The sequence below is a fragment of the Vanellus vanellus genome (genome assembly GCF_965231255.1).
Source record: "Vanellus vanellus genome assembly, contig: HAP1_SCAFFOLD_2238, whole genome shotgun sequence".
NCBI lineage: Eukaryota > Metazoa > Chordata > Aves > Charadriiformes > Charadriidae > Vanellus > Vanellus vanellus.
Window position 1 is genome coordinate 1 of NW_028127793.1, and position 14,692 is coordinate 14,692.

The following is a 14,692-nucleotide window of genomic DNA, read 5'->3' on the forward strand; positions in this document are numbered from 1 at the left end:
CGTGGCAGTGTCCCCCTCTTTGGGACCGTGTCCTGATCGTGTGTCGCCCCCCCCCCCCCACGTGACCCCGTGTAATCCCCCCCCCCCCGGCATTGACCGCCCGCCCCCCCGTCCCCGTCCCCCCCCCCAGTGACCGTGTCCCCCACTGGTGAGCTCCCCTCCCCCCAGTGACCGTGTAACCCCCCCAGTAACTGTCCCCACCCCCTGTGATCGTGTCCTCCACCTGCGATCGTGTCCCCACCTGTGGCCATGTGTGTGTGTCCCCCCCGTGATCGTGTGTCCCCCCCCGTGACCCTGTAACCCCCCCCCAGTAGCTGTCCCCACTTCCCTGTGACTGTGTCCCTCCTCCACCAGTGACCGTGTCCCCCACTGGTGACCTCTTCTCCTCCCAGTGACCGTGCCCCCCCCCCCCCCAGTGACTGTGTCCTCCACCCGTGATCGTGTCCCCACCTGTGAACCCCCCCCCGACCATTTCCACCCCCCTGTGACTGTGTCCCCCCTCCACCAGTGACCGTGTCCCCCACTGGTGACCTTCCCTGCTCCCAGTGACCGTGTCCCCCCCCCACCCAGTGACTGTGTCCCCCCCTGTTGTGACCTTGTGCGTTCCCCTGTGATCTTGTCCCCCCCCCTGTGGCCATCTACCTCCCCCCCCGCAGTGTCCATCCCCACCACCCTGTGACTGTGTCCCCCTCCACCAGTGACCACGTCCCTCATTGGTGACCTCCTCTGCTCCCAGTGACTGTGTGTGTCCCCCCCCCAGTGACTGTGTCCCCCCCTGTGACCGTGTGTCCCCCCCCCGCCCCGCAGTGACCACCCCCACCCCTCTGCGACTGTCCCCCGCCTCCGCCGGTGACTGTGTCCCCCACTGGTGACCTTCCCTCCCCCCAGTGACCGTGTGTCCACCCCCCCAGTGACTGTGTCACCCCCCCAGTGACCGTGTGTCCACCCCCCCAGTGACTGTGTCACCCCCCCAGTGACCGTGTCCCCCCCCCCACGTCCCCCCCCCAGTCTCTCGTCATCCCCGAGAAGTTCCAGCATATCCTGCGCGTCCTCAACACCAACATCGACGGGCGCCGCAAAATCGCCTTCGCCATCACCGCCATCAAGGTGAGGGGACACCGGGGGACGCGAGGGGACGTGGGGAGGGTGACACGGGTGACGTGACACCCCCCCCCCCCCTTTTTTTTTTTGTTCTTACCCCCCCCCCAGGGCGTGGGACGCCGCTACGCCCACGTGGTGCTGCGCAAGGCCGACATCGACCTCACCAAACGGGCGGGAGAGCTGACCGAGGACGAGGTGAGCGGTTTGGGGGGGACACGGGGACACCCCGAGAGGCTCGGGGACATCTCGGGGAGGCGTTGGGGCCATCTCAGGGGGCGTTGGGGCCATTTCTGGGCTGTTGGAGACGTCTCTGGGGACATTGGGGACATCTCTGGGGTGTTAGGGACATCTCGGGGAGTGATAGGGATATCTCAAGAGGTGGAGACGTCTTTGGGGACATTGGGGAGGTCTTTGGGGACATTGGGGAGGTCTTTGGGGACATTGGGGACGTCTCTGGGGTGGTAGGGACATCTCGGGGAGTGATAGGGATATCTCGGGAGGTGGAGACGTCTTTGGGGACATTGGGGATGTCTTTGGGGACATTGGGGATGTCTTTGGGGACATTGGGGAGGTCTCTGGGGACATTGGGGACATCTCTGGGGTGTTAGGGACATCTCGGGGAGTGATAGGGATATCTCGGGAGGTGGAGACGTCTCTGGGGGTGTTGGGGACGTCTCAGAGGTTTGGGGACATCTCAGGAGGCATTGGGGACATCTCAGGAGGCGTTGGGGGCATCTCTAGAGGTGTTGGGGACATCTCAGGAGGCGTTGGGGACATCTCAGGAGGCGTTGGGGACATCTCAGGAGGCGTTGGGGGCATCTCAGGAGGCGTTGGGGGCATCTCTGGGGCGTTGGGGACGTCTCTGGGGTGTTGGGGACATCTTGGGGGGGGGTGGGGACATGTGTGGGGGCATCGGGGATGTCTCATTGGGTTGGGGACATTTCTGGGCTGTTGGAGACATCTCTGGGGACATTGGGGACGTCTCTGGGGTGGTAGGGACATCTCGGGGAGTGATAGGGATATCTCGGGAGGTGGAGACGTCTCTGGGGGTGTTGGGGACATCTCAGAGGTTTGGGGACATCTCAGAGGTTTGGCGACGTCTCAGAGGTTTGGGGACATCTCAGGGGTCGTTGGGGACATTTCTAGAGGTGTTGGAGACATCTTGGGGGGGTGGGGACATCTCAAAGGGCTAGAGGATGTCTCTGGGGTGTTGGGGACATCTCTGGGGGGCATTAGGGGCATTTCAGGGGGCTTGAGGATATCTCGGGGGGCACTGGGGACATCCTGGGGGGGGGGGTGGGGTTGGGGACATCTTGGGGGGCATTGGGGACATGTTGGGAGTGTTAAAGATGTCTCTGGGGGGTCTTGGAGACATCTCAGGGGGCGTTGGAGACGTGGGGGGGGGATTGAGGACATCTCGGCGGGGGCGGGACATCTCAGGGGGGTTGGGGACATCCCGGGTGGGTTGGGGACATCTTGGGGGGCATTGGGGACATGTTGGGAGTGTTAAAGACGTCTCTGGGGGGTCTTGGAGACATCTCGGGGGGCGTTGGAGACACGTTTGGGGGGATTGAGGACATCTCGGCGGGGGCGGGACATCTCGGGGGGGGGTGGGGACATTTCGGGGGGGGGGTTGGGGACATCCCGGGGTGTCACCGCCGGCCGTGTCCCCGCAGGTGGAGCGTGTCATCACCATCATGCAGAACCCGCGGCAGTACAAGATTCCCGACTGGTTCCTCAACCGGCAGAAGGACGTGAAGGACGGGAAGTACAGCCAGGTGAGGGGGGGGGGACGGACGGACGGACACGCGTCCCCCGATGTCCCCCCGATGTCCCCCTCCCGTCCCCTGATGTCCCCCGTGTCCCCTTGTCCCCGCAGGTGCTGGCCAACGGGCTGGACAACAAACTGCGGGAGGATTTGGAGCGGCTGAAGAAAATCCGGGCGCATCGGGGGCTGCGGCACTTCTGGGGGTGAGGGGGGGACTTGGGGACATCGGGGGGGACTTGGGGACATCAGGAGGGGTTTGGGGACACTGCGGGGGGGACACAGGGACGTGGGGACACGGCAGGAGGTGGCACTTGGGGACAGGGTGGCTGTGGTGTCCCCCCGAGGCCGTGCATGGGGGGGGGCTGCGGTGCTTCTGGGGGTGAGGGGGGACTTGGGGACATCAGGGGGGACTTGGGGACATTGGGAGGGGGTTGGGGACATCAGGAGGGGTTTGGGGACACTGCGGGGGGGACACAGGGACGTGGGGACACGGCAGGAGGTGGCACTTGGGGACAGGGTGGCTGCGGTGTCCCCCCGAGGCCGTGCGTGTGGGGGGGGGCTGCAGTGCTTCTGGGGGTGAGGAGGGACTTGGGGACATCAGGGGGGACTTGGGGACATTGGGAGGGGGTTGGGGACATCAGGAGGGGGTTGGGGACACTGCGGGGGGGACACAGGGACGTGGGGACACGGCGGGCGGTGGCACTTGGGGACAGGGTGGCTGTGGTGTCCCCCCGAGGCCGTGCATGGGGGGGCTGCGGTGCTTCTGGGGGTGAGGGGGGACTTGGGGACATTAAGTGGGGTTGGGGACATTTGGGGTGGGGGTCTTGGGGACACCAGGTGTGGGATTTGGGGACACGCGGACACCAGGGGAGGTGGCACTTGGGGACAGGGACGCTGAGGTGGCCGCTGTCCCCTCCCCCCCCCCCCCCCCCAGGCTGCGCGTGCGAAGGGGCGTTGGGGACACCGGGGGGGGGGGGGGAGGGGGGGTTTTGGGGACACCGGAGGGCGGCGTTGGGGACACGGGGACGGGGGGGTGGTGGCACTTGGGGACAGGGACACTGAGGTGGCCCCTGTCCCCTCCCCCCCCCCCCCCCCCCCAGGCTGCGCGTGCGAGGGCAGCACACGAAGACCACCGGGCGACGCGGCCGCACCGTCGGCGTCTCCAAGAAGAAGTGAGGCGGGAGAGGGGAATAAAAGTGACATTGGTGACAAAAGTGACACCCGCTCGTGACTTGGGGACACACACACACACACACACACACACACACACCCTCGCACGAGGACGGGGGGGTGTTGCACGAGGACGGGGACCTCACACGGGGACGAGGACGGGGCCTCGGAGGTGGGTGTTGCCTCGCACGAGGATGGGGCCTCGCACGAGGATGGGGCCTCGCACGAGGATGGGGCTTTGCACAAGATGGGCTTTGCACGAGGGCCTCGCACAAGGCGGGGCTCACACGAGGATGGGGGTCTCTTATGAGGAGAAGGTCTCGGAGGCAGGTGGTGCCTCACACGAGGATGGGGACTTGCACGAGGAGGGGGCTTTTCACAGGGACCTCGCACGAGGACGGGGCCTCGGAGGCGGGTGGGGCCTCGCACGAGGACGGAGTCTTGCACAAGGACGGGGCTTTGGGGGAAGAGGGTGCCTTGCACAAGGATGGGGCCTCGCACAAGGACCTGGTACAAGGACGGGGCTTTGCACGAGGCCGGGGGTTTTGCACAAGGACGGGGCCTTGCACAAGGATGGATCCTCACACGAGGCCGAGGGTTTTGTACAAGGATGGGGCCTCAGAAGGTGACGGTGCCTTGCACGAGGACCTTGCAAGAGGATGGGGCCTCACACAAGGACGGGGACTTGCACAGGGAGGGCGCTTTGCACGAGGATGAAGCCTTGTACGAGGGCTTTGCACAAAGATGAGGCCTTGCACAAGGAGGGGGCCTTGCGCGAGGCTGGGGCCTCGCACGAGGACGGGGCTTCACCCAGGGATGGGCCATGCAGGAGGATGTGGCCTCACACGGGGACCTCGCACGAGGACGGGGCTTTGCACGAGGACGGGGCTTTGCACAAGGACGGGGCCTCACATTGCGGCCTTGCACAAGGACCTCGCACGAGGATGATCTTGTCGTCTCCCCCACCCACACCCGGGCAGCGCTGGGGGTGTGTGTGGCAGCGGCGTGCAAGCCCCGCCCCTCCCAGTGCCGCTAGTGTGCAAGCCCCGCCCACGCCTGTGCAAGCGCTGCCCTCAGCCAACATGGCCGCCGCCCCGCCCCTTCCTCGCTGCCGCCCTCAACCAACATGGCGCCGCCGGCCTCTTCCTTTTCCGCCGCGCCGCTGCGCTCCTATTGGCCGCGCCGCTGCGCTCCCATTGGCCGCGCCGCTGCGCTCTCATTGGTCGCGCCGCTGCGCTCTCATTGGTCGCGCCGCTGACCTCCCCTCTCTCTGATTGGTGGGCGGCACCGGAAGGGCGGGCTGGCCGGGAGACCGCACGTGGCGACGCGATGGCGGTGAGCCGCGGCAGCACTCGCGGTCTCTCCCGGCGGCACCGGGCCGGGCCCGGCCCCGACGGCGACAGCGATGGAGTGGGGGGCAGCGGCGTGTCCGGGGTAGGCCGGGGGGTCCCGGGGGGGTGGGTCGGTACCGGGGAGGGGGTCCCGGTACCAATCCCGTTTCTCTTCAGAGGAAAGACCCGTCCCCGGGCCCGCCCCGCTGCCCCGGCCCCGGGTGAAGCGGTTCCTGCGGGAAACGAAGGAGAAGGCGGTGAGGAGGAGGAGGAGGAGGAGGAGGAAGGGGGGGGGGGGGGGAAGTTGGGGGTCACGGGGAGAGGGGGGAACCGGGGGAGACCGGAGCCCCGGGGGGGGGGGGACGACGACACACGACAGGACCGGAGCGGTCTGGAGGAGTTGGGGGTCACGGGGGGGGGGAGGAACTGGAGTCGGGGGGGGGGGGGGGGTGATAGACAGGACCGGGGGGGTCTGGGGGGAGTTAGGGGTCCTGGGGGGGGGGGGATAGGACTGGGGGGGTGGGGGAGGGGTGGGTCTGGGGGGAGTTGGGGGTCACAGGGGGGGGGGAGGAACTGGAGTCGGGGGGGGGACGGACAGGACCGGGGGGGTCTGGGGGGAGTTGAGGGTCACGGGGGGGGGGGGGGGGGGGAATTGGAGTCCAGGGGGGGTCTGGAGGGAGTTGGGGGTCCGGGGGGGGGATAGGACTGGGGGGGGAGGGGGAGTTGGGTCTGGTGGGAGTTGGGGGTCACGGGGGGGGGGGAATTGGAGTCCTGGAGGGGGGAGGGGGGGACAGATGGGAGAGGATTGGGGGGGGATCTGGGGGGAGTTGGGGGTCACAGGGAGGGGGGGGGAAAAATCAGAGTCCTGGGGGGGGTCTGGGGGAGTTGGGGGTCACGGGGGGGGCGGGGGGGGGGGGCAGACAGGGGGGAATTGGAGTCAGGGGAGGGGGGGGGACACAGGATTGGGGGGGGGGGGGGGGAGAGTTGGGGGTCCTGGAGGGGGGTGGGTCTGGGGGAGTTGGGGGTCACGGGGTGGGGGGGGGTGGGAATATCCTATGGCAAAGAAGACACTGAGGGGGTTTCAGGGTAAATTTGGGGGGGGGGGTCCCCATCTCATGTCCCCCCCCCCATATCCCCCCCCCCTCCCCCCCCCCCAGCCCCGGCCCCACGGCCACCGCCTGCGGTGGCACCTGAAGCTGTCGGCACAGAAAGAAGAAGCGGCGGCCGCCCGAGCGGCTCGGCTGGACCTGCTGCTGCCGGAGGAACCGGGGTGAGTCCGTCCGTCCGTCTGTCCCCCCCCACCCCCCCCCCCACCCCCCCAAAAAAAATTAAAAAAAAAAATAATATACCCCTCAGTTTCCTGGAGGCCGCCCCCGGCGAGGACACCTGCGCCGTCACCCAAGGGGACATCGCCGAGGCCGTGGACATCGCCAGCGCCGCTAAGGTGGGGGGGACAAAATTTTTGGGGGGGGGGGGACATGCCACCAGCACCCCTCCCCCTCCCCCCTCCCAAAAAATTAAATTTCCTCTCCCCGTTGGGCCCCGCAGCACTTTGAGCTGAGGTTGGAGCAGTTTGGGCCGTACCGGTTGGACTACAGCCGCATCGGGCGGTGAGTGGGGGCGGGGCAGGGGGTGTCCCCCCCCCAAATTTTGTGACCTTTGACCCCACACGCACACACACACTTCTCCGTGCCCCACAGGCACCTGCTGCTGGGGGGGCGGCGGGGCCACGTGGCCGCCGTGGAGTGGCAGACGAAGAAGCTGATGTGGGAGATCAACGTGATGGAGGCGGTGAATGACGTGGCGTGAGTGACACGCGTGTGCGAAGGCGGGGGGGGGGGTGGGGGTGGGGAGGGGGGCAGGTCAGGCGTGGAGGCGGGGGGGCGGGTGAAGGTGTGGTGTGACCCACGCGTTGCGCCGTGCGGGATCGGGGTCGGGGACACGCGTGTGCGGGGTTGGGGACACACGTGTGCAGAGTCGGGGTCGGGGACACGCGTGTGCGAGGCTGTGGCGTGTGCGGAGTGGGGGACACGTGTGTGATGTGGCGTGTGCGGAGTCGGGGACACGTGTGTGATGTGGCGCGTGCGGAGTCGGGGACACGCGTGGGCGGGTGTGTGGCGTGTGTGGAGTCGGGAACACGCGTGTGCGAGGATGTGGCGCGTGCGGAGTCGGGGACACGCGTGTGCGAGGTTGTGTGTGTGGAGCCAGGGACACGGGTGTGAGGCTGTGCTATGTGTGCAGTCGGGGACACGCGTGTGCGAGGATGTGGTTTGTGCGGAGTCGGGGACACGTGTGTGCGAGGATGTGGCGCGTGCGGAGTCGGGGACACGCGTGGGCGGGTGTGTGGCGTGTGCGGAGTCGGGGACACGCGTGTGTGAGGATGTGGCGTGTGCGGAGTCGGGGACACGCGTGGGCGGGTGTGTGGCGTGTGCGGAGTCGGGGACACATGTGTCTGAGGTTGTGACGTGTGTCTGAAGTTGTGGCGTGTGTGGAGTCGGGGACACGCGTGTGCGAGGCTGTGGCGTGTGCAGAGTCGGGGACACGCATGTGCGAGGCTGTGGCGTGTGCAGAGTCGGGGACATGCGTGTGCGAGGTTGTGTGTGTGGAGCCGGGGACACGGGTGTGAGGCTGTGCTATGTGTGCAGTCGGGGACACGCGTGTGCGAGGCTGTGGCGTGTGCGGAGTCGGGGACACGCGTGGGCGGAGTCGGGGTCGGGGACACGTGTGTCTGAGGTTGTGACGTGTGTCTGAAGTTGTGGCGTGTGCGGAGTCGGGGACACGCGTGTGCGAGGCTGTGCGTGTGCGGAGTCGGGGACACGCGTGTGCGAGGCTGTGGCGTGTGCGGAGTCGGGGGACACGCGTGTGTGAGGTTGTGTGTGTGGAGCCGGGGACACGGGTGTGAGGCTGTGCTATGTGTGCAGTCGGGGACACGCGTGTGCGAGGCTGTGGCGTGTGCGGAGTCGGGGACACGCGTGGGCGGAGTCGGGGTCGGGGACACGTGTGTCTGAGGTTGTGACGTGTGTCTGAAGTTGTGGCGTGTGCGGAGTCGGGGACACGCGTGTGCGAGGCTGTGGCGTGTGCGGAGTCGGGGACACGCGTGTGCGAGGCTGTGGTGTGTGCGGAGTCGGGGACACACGTGTGCGAGGCTGTGGCGTGTGCGGAGTCGGGGACACGCGTGTGCGAGGTTGTGTGTGTGGAGCCAGGGACACGGGTGTGAGGCTGTGCTATGTGTGCAGTCGGGGACACGCGTGTGCGAGGCTGTGGCGTGTGCGGAGTCGGGGGACACGCGTGTGCGAGGATGTGGCGTGTGTGGAGTCGGGGACACGCGTGTGCGAGGATGTGGTGTGTGTGGAGTCGGGGACACGCGTGTGCGAGGCTGTGGCACGTGCGGAGTCGGGGACATGCGTGTGTGAGGATGTGGCGTGTGTGGAGTCGGGGACACGCGTGTGATGTTGTGGCGTGTGTGGAGTCGGGGACACACATGAACGGGGGTGTGGTTTGTGTGGGGTCAGGGACGTGTGTATGTGAGATTGTGGTGTGTGCGGAATCAGGACACGCGTGTACGAGGATGTGGCGTGTGCAGAGTCGGGGACGCGCGTGTGCACTTAGGTCCCCACGTGTGCACTTAGGTCCCCGCGTGTGCACCCCGGGCCCCGCGTGTGCACCCCGTGTGCGCTCAGGGCCACGCGTGTACATCCCATGTGCACTTAGGTCCACATGTGTGCGCTCATGGCCACGCGTGTGCACCCCGTGTGCGCTCAGGTCCCCGCATGTGCATCCCCTGTGCACTTAGGTCCCCGTGTGTGCGCTCAGGTCCCCGTGTGTGCATCCCATGTGCACTTAGGTCCCCGTGTGTGCGCTCAGGGCCACGCGTGTGCACCCCCATGTGCACTTAGGTCCTCGCGTGTGCGCTCATGGCCACGCGTGTGCACCCCGTGTGCCCTCAGGTCCCCGCATGTGCATCCCATGTGCACTTAGGTCCCCGTGTGTGCGCTCAGGTCCCCGTGTGTGCATCCCATGTGCACTTAGGTCCCCGCGTGTACGCTCATGGCCATGCGTGTGCACCCCGTGTGCACTTACGTCCACACGTGTGCGCTCAGGGCCACACGTGTGTGCTCAGGGCACCGCGTGTGCACCCTGTGTGCACTCAGGGCCACGCGTGTGCACCCCGTGTATGCTCAGGGCCACGCGTGTGCACCCCGTGTGCGCTCAGGTCCCCGCGTGTGCACCCCATGTGCACTTAAATCCACACGTGTACGCTCATGGCCACGCGTGTGCACCCGTGTGCGCTCAGGTCCCCGCGTGTGTATCCCATGTGCACTTAGGTCCCTGCGTGTACGCTCATGGCCACGCGTGTGCACCCCGTGTGCACTTACGTCCACACGTGTGCGCTCAGGGCCACACGTGTGTGCTCAGGGCCACGCGTGTGCACCCTGTGTGCGCTCAGGGCCACGCGTGTGCACCCCGTGTATGCTCAGGGCCACGCGTGTGCACCCCGTGTGCGCTCAGGTCCCCGCGTGTGCACCCCATGTGCACTTAAATCCACGCGTGTACGCTCAGGACCACGCGTGTGCACCCCGTGTGCCCTTAATCCCCCGCGTGTGCCCTCAGCGCCCCGCCGGCGCCCCCCCCCCCTCCACCCCACCCCCCGCCCCCCCCCCTCCTCTCCCCCACCTCCCCCTCCCTTCCCCCCTCCCCGCGCACACGCGTGTTCCCCCCTCCCCCCGCAGCTGGCTACACGCCGAGACGCTGCTGGCGGTGGCTCAGCGCCGGTGGCTGCACCTCTACGACAACCAGGGGCTGGAGCTCAACTGCCTCAAGCGCTGCGCCGGCGTCCTGCGCCTCCAGTTCCTCCCTTACCACTTCTTACTGGTCACGGCGGTGAGGGCACCCCCCCACCCCCCCTCCCCACTTTGTGGGGGTCTCTTATTAATTTTGGGGGGTTTTTTTTCTCCTCCCGCAGAACGAGAGGGGGTTCCTGCAGTACCTGGACGTGTCGGTGGGGCGGGAGGTGGCGGCGCTGTGCACGCGGGGGGGTCGCTTGGGGGTCGTGGCGCAGAATGCGGCCAACGCCGTCGTCCATCTCGGCCACAGTAACGGTGAGATATCCCCCCCCCCCCAAAAAAAAAAAAATAATGCCCCCCCGGGGGCATCCCATAGCCTTAAAGCCCCCCCCCCCCCTCTCAAAGGGGGTTCTTGTCTATATGTGTGTCCCCCCCCCACTCTGGGGGTCCCCACCGTGTGCGTCTCCAAATTTGGGGGTCCCCAGTGTGTGTCCCCACACTCTGGGGGTCCCCAGCGTGTGCGTCCCCAAATTTGGGGGTCCCCAGTGTGTCCCCCCCCCTCCACTCTGGGGGACCCCAGTGTGTGTCCCCCCCACTCTGGGGGTCCCCAACATGTGCATCCCCAAATTTGGGGGTCCCCAGTGTGTCCCCTCCAACTCTGGGGGTCCCCAACATGTGTGTGTCCCACTCTGGGGGTCCCCACCATGTGTCCCCCCAAATCTGTGGGTCCCACCATGTGCGTCCCCAAATTTGGGGGTCCCCAGTGTGTCCCCCCCCCCACTGTGGGGTACCCCAGTGTGTGTCCCCCCCAACTTTGGGGGTCCCCAGTGTGTCCCCCCCACTGTGGGGTACCCCAGTGTGTGTCCCCCCCAACTTTGGGGGTCCCCAGTGTGTCCCCCCCCACTGTGGGGTACCCCAGTGTGTGTCCCCCCCCAACTTTGGGGGTCCCCAGTGTGTCCCCCCCCACTGTGGGGTACCCCAGTGTGTGTCCCCCCCAACTTTGGGGGTTCCCAGTGTGCCCCCCCCCCCCACTGTGGGGTCCCCAATATGTGCGTCTCCAAATTTGGGGGTCCCCAGTGTGTCCCCCCCAACTCTGGGGGTCCCCAACATGTGTGTGTCCCACTCTGGGGGTCCCCAGTGTGTGTCCCCCCAAATCTGTGGGTCCCCACCATGTGCGTCCCCAATTTGGGGGTCCCCAGTGTGTCTCCCCCCACTCTGGGGGTCCCCAGTGTGTCTCCCCCCCACTCTGGGGGTCCCCACCATGTGCATCCCCAAATTTGGGGGTCCCCAGTGTGTGTCCCCCCCCCACTCTGGGGGTCCCCACTATGTGTATCCCCAAATTTGGGGGTTTCCAGTGTGTGTCCCCTCCATGGGGGTCCCCAGTGTGTCCCCCCCCCACTCTGGGGGTCCCCAGCGTGTGTGTCCCCAAATTTGGGGGTCCCCAGTGTGCCCCCCCAACTGTGGGGTACCCCAATGTGTTGTCTCCCCCCAACTCTGGGGTCCCCACCATGTGCGTCCCCAAATTTGGGGGTCCCCAGTGTCCCCCCCCCCACTCTGGGGGTCCCCACCATGTGCGTCCCCAAATTTGGGGGTCCCCAGTGTGTGTCCCCCCCCCAACTCTGGGGGTCCCCACCATGTGTGTCCCCCCCCACTCTGGGGGTCCCCAGTGTGTCCCCCCCCCAGTCTGGGGGTCCCCAGTGTGTCTCCCCCCAAATCTGCGGGTCCCCACTGTCCCCCCCCAACTCTGGGGGTCCCCACCATGTGCGTCCCCAAATTTGGGGGTCCCCAGTGTGTGTCCCCCCCCCAACTCTGGGGGTCCCCAGTGTGTGTCCCCCCCCCCATGGGGGTCCCCACCATGTGCGTCCCCAAATTTGGGGGTCCCCAGTGTGTCCCCCCCCCACTCTGGGGCTCCCCACTATGTGTATCCCCAAATTTGGGGGTTTCCAGTGTGTGTCCCCTCCATGGGGGTCCCCAGTGTGTCCCCCCCCACTGTGGGGTACCCCAGTGTGTGTCCCCCCAAATCTGGGGGTCCCCAGTGTGTCTCCCCCCCACTCTGGGGGTCCCCACCATGTGCATCCCCAAATTTGGGGGTCCCCAGTGTGTGTCCCCCCCACTCTGGGGTCCCCAACCTCTCTGTGTGTGTCCATCCCAAATTTGGGGGTCCCCAGTGTGTCCCCCCCCCCCAAATCTGTGGGTCCCCACCGTGTGTGTCCCCAAATTTGGGGGTCCCCAGTGTGTGTCTCCCCCCAACTCTGGGGTCCCACCATGTGCGTCCCCAACTTTGGGGGTTCCCAGTGTGCCCCCCCCCACTGTGGGGTCCCCCAGTGTGTGTCCCCCCCAAATTTGGGGGTCCCCAGTGTGTCTCCCCCCCCACTCTGGGGGTCCCCAATGTGTCCCCCCACTCTGGGGGTCCCCACCATGTGCGTCCCCAAATTTGGGGGTCCCCAGTGTGTCCCCCCCCAACTCTGGGGGTCCCCACCATGTGCGTCCCCAAATTTGGGGGTCCCCAGTGTGTCCCCCCCCAACTCTGGGGGTCCCCACCATGTGCGTCCCCAAATTTGGGGGTCCCAGTGTGTCCCCCCCCAACTCTGTGGGTCCCCACCATGTGTGTCCCCCCCCACTCTGGGGGTCCCCAGTGTGTGTCCCCCCCACTCTGGGGGTCCCCAGTGTGTGTCCCCCCACTCTGGGGGTCCCAATGTGTGTCCCCCCCCCAGTCTGGGGGTCCCCATTGTGTCTCCCCCCCTCTCTGGGGGTCTCCACCATGTGTCCCCCCAAATCTGTGGGTCCCCACCATGTGTGTCCCCCCCACTCTGGGGGTCCCCAGTGTGTCCCCCCCCCCACTGTGGGGTCCCCCAATGTGTTGCCCCCCCCACTCTGGGGGTCCCCAGTGTGTCCCCCCAAATCTGTGGGTCCCCACCATGTGTGTCCCCTCCATGGGGGTCCCCAGTGTCCCCCCCCCCCCACTCTGGGGGTCCCCAGTATGTCTCCCCCCCAACTCTGGGGGTCCCCACCATGTGTGTCCCCAAATTTGGGGGTCCCCAGTGTGTCCCCCCCCCCCAACTCTGGGGGTCCCCACCATGTGCCTCCCCAACTCTGGGGGTCCCCACCATGTGCGTCCCCAAATTTGGGGGTCCCCAGTGTGTCCCCCCCCCCACTGTGGGGTCCCCAGTGTGTCCCCCCCCACTCTGGGGGTCCCACTATGTGTATCCCCAAATTTGGGGGTTTCCAGTGTGTGTCCCCTCCATGGGGGTCCCCAGTGTGTCCCCCCCACTCTGGGGGTCCCCAGCGTGTCTCCCCAAATCTGGGGTCCCCACCATGTGTGTCCCCAAATTTGGGGGTCCCCAGTGTGTGTCCCCCCCCCCCCAAACTCTGGGCATTCCCAGTGTGTCTGTTCACACTATTGATGTCCCCCAACAGATTGATGTCCCCCAACATTTCTCTCTCTGTGTCTCTGTGTGTCCCCCCCCCCCCCTTTCCCCCCCCCCCCACTTTATTCCGGGGATCCCCAGGAACGGTGACGCTGTGGACCCCCTCCGTTCCGGAGCCGTTGGTGCGGATGCTGTGCCACCGCGGAGCGCTGCGAGCGTTGGCCGTCGACCCCACCGGCACGTGAGCGCGGGGGGACGGACGGACGGACGGACAGACAGACAGAGGGAGCTGGCAGGTGACATTGCGGGGGTGTCACCCCCTCCTCCTCCTGTGTGTCCCCCCTCCCCCCCATCCCCATCCCCGGTAGGTACATGGCATCGGCGGGACTGGACCGCAAACTCCGCGTTTTCGACCTACGGACGTACCGACCGCTGCAGGAGACGGTGCTGCCGCGGGGCGCTGCGCATCTCGCCTTCAGCCAGCGCGGCTGCTGGCCGCTGCCTGCGGCGACCTGCTGCAGGTCTCGCCCCCCCCCTCCTCCTCCTCCTCCTCCTCCTCATCACCCCCCCCCCAACCAGCTCCCCCCAAAAAATGTCCTTTTTCCCCCTCGAACCCCTTTTTCCCCCCTAAAAGTGTCCTTTTCCCCCCTCGAAATGTCCTTTTCCCCCCTCGAAACCTCTTTTTCCCCCCTCGAAACCTCCTTTTCCCCCCTAAAAGTGTCCTTTTCCCCCCTAAAAGTGTCCTTTTCCCCCCTCGAAATGTCCTTTTCCCCCCAAAAATGTCCTTTTCCCCCAAAAGTGTCCTTTTCGCCCAAAAATGTCCTTTTCCCCCAAAAAATGTCCTTTTCACCCCAAAAATGTCCTTTTCACCCCTAAAATGTCCTTTTCCCCCCTAAAAATGTCCTTTTTCCCCCTAAAAATGTCCTTTTTCCCCCTAAAAATGTCCTTTTTCCCCCTAAAAATGTCCTTTTTCCCCCTAAAAGTGTCCTTTTTCCCCCTAAAAACGTCCTTTTTCCCCCTCGAAACCTCCTTTTCCCCCCTCGAAACCTCTGTCCTTTTTCCCCCCTAAAAGTGTCCTTTTTCCCCCCTAAAAGTGTCCTTTTTCCCCCCTAAAAGTGTCCTTTTTCCCCCTAAAAGTGTCCTTTTCCCCCCTAAAAAGGTCCTTTTCCC

At 66.1% G+C, this 14,692-nt stretch overlaps 2 protein-coding genes across 2 annotated transcripts; both read left to right on the forward strand.

Annotated features, from left to right (window-relative positions):
* Positions 1-974: 974 nt before the first annotated feature.
* RPS18 (ribosomal protein S18) lies at positions 975-4,083 on the forward strand (the record flags this gene model as incomplete). The annotated part of the gene is made up of 5 exons (XM_082500819.1): positions 975-1,107; positions 1,210-1,296; positions 2,778-2,879; positions 2,981-3,072; positions 3,970-4,083. Coding segments are annotated over 5 exons (490 nt in total), but the record flags the coding sequence as incomplete, so codon positions are not given.
* A 1,285-nt stretch (positions 4,084-5,368) lies between these two features.
* On the forward strand, positions 5,369-14,043 carry WDR46 (WD repeat domain 46; the record flags this gene model as incomplete). Its single annotated transcript, XM_082500820.1, is given in 11 exon segments — positions 5,369-5,473; positions 5,550-5,627; positions 6,528-6,640; positions 6,727-6,814; positions 6,919-6,980; positions 7,071-7,175; positions 10,101-10,251; positions 10,334-10,469; positions 13,664-13,763; positions 13,891-14,009; positions 14,012-14,043. Coding segments are annotated over 11 exon segments (1,089 nt in total), but the record flags the coding sequence as incomplete, so codon positions are not given.
* Positions 14,044-14,692: the final 649 nt, after the last annotated feature.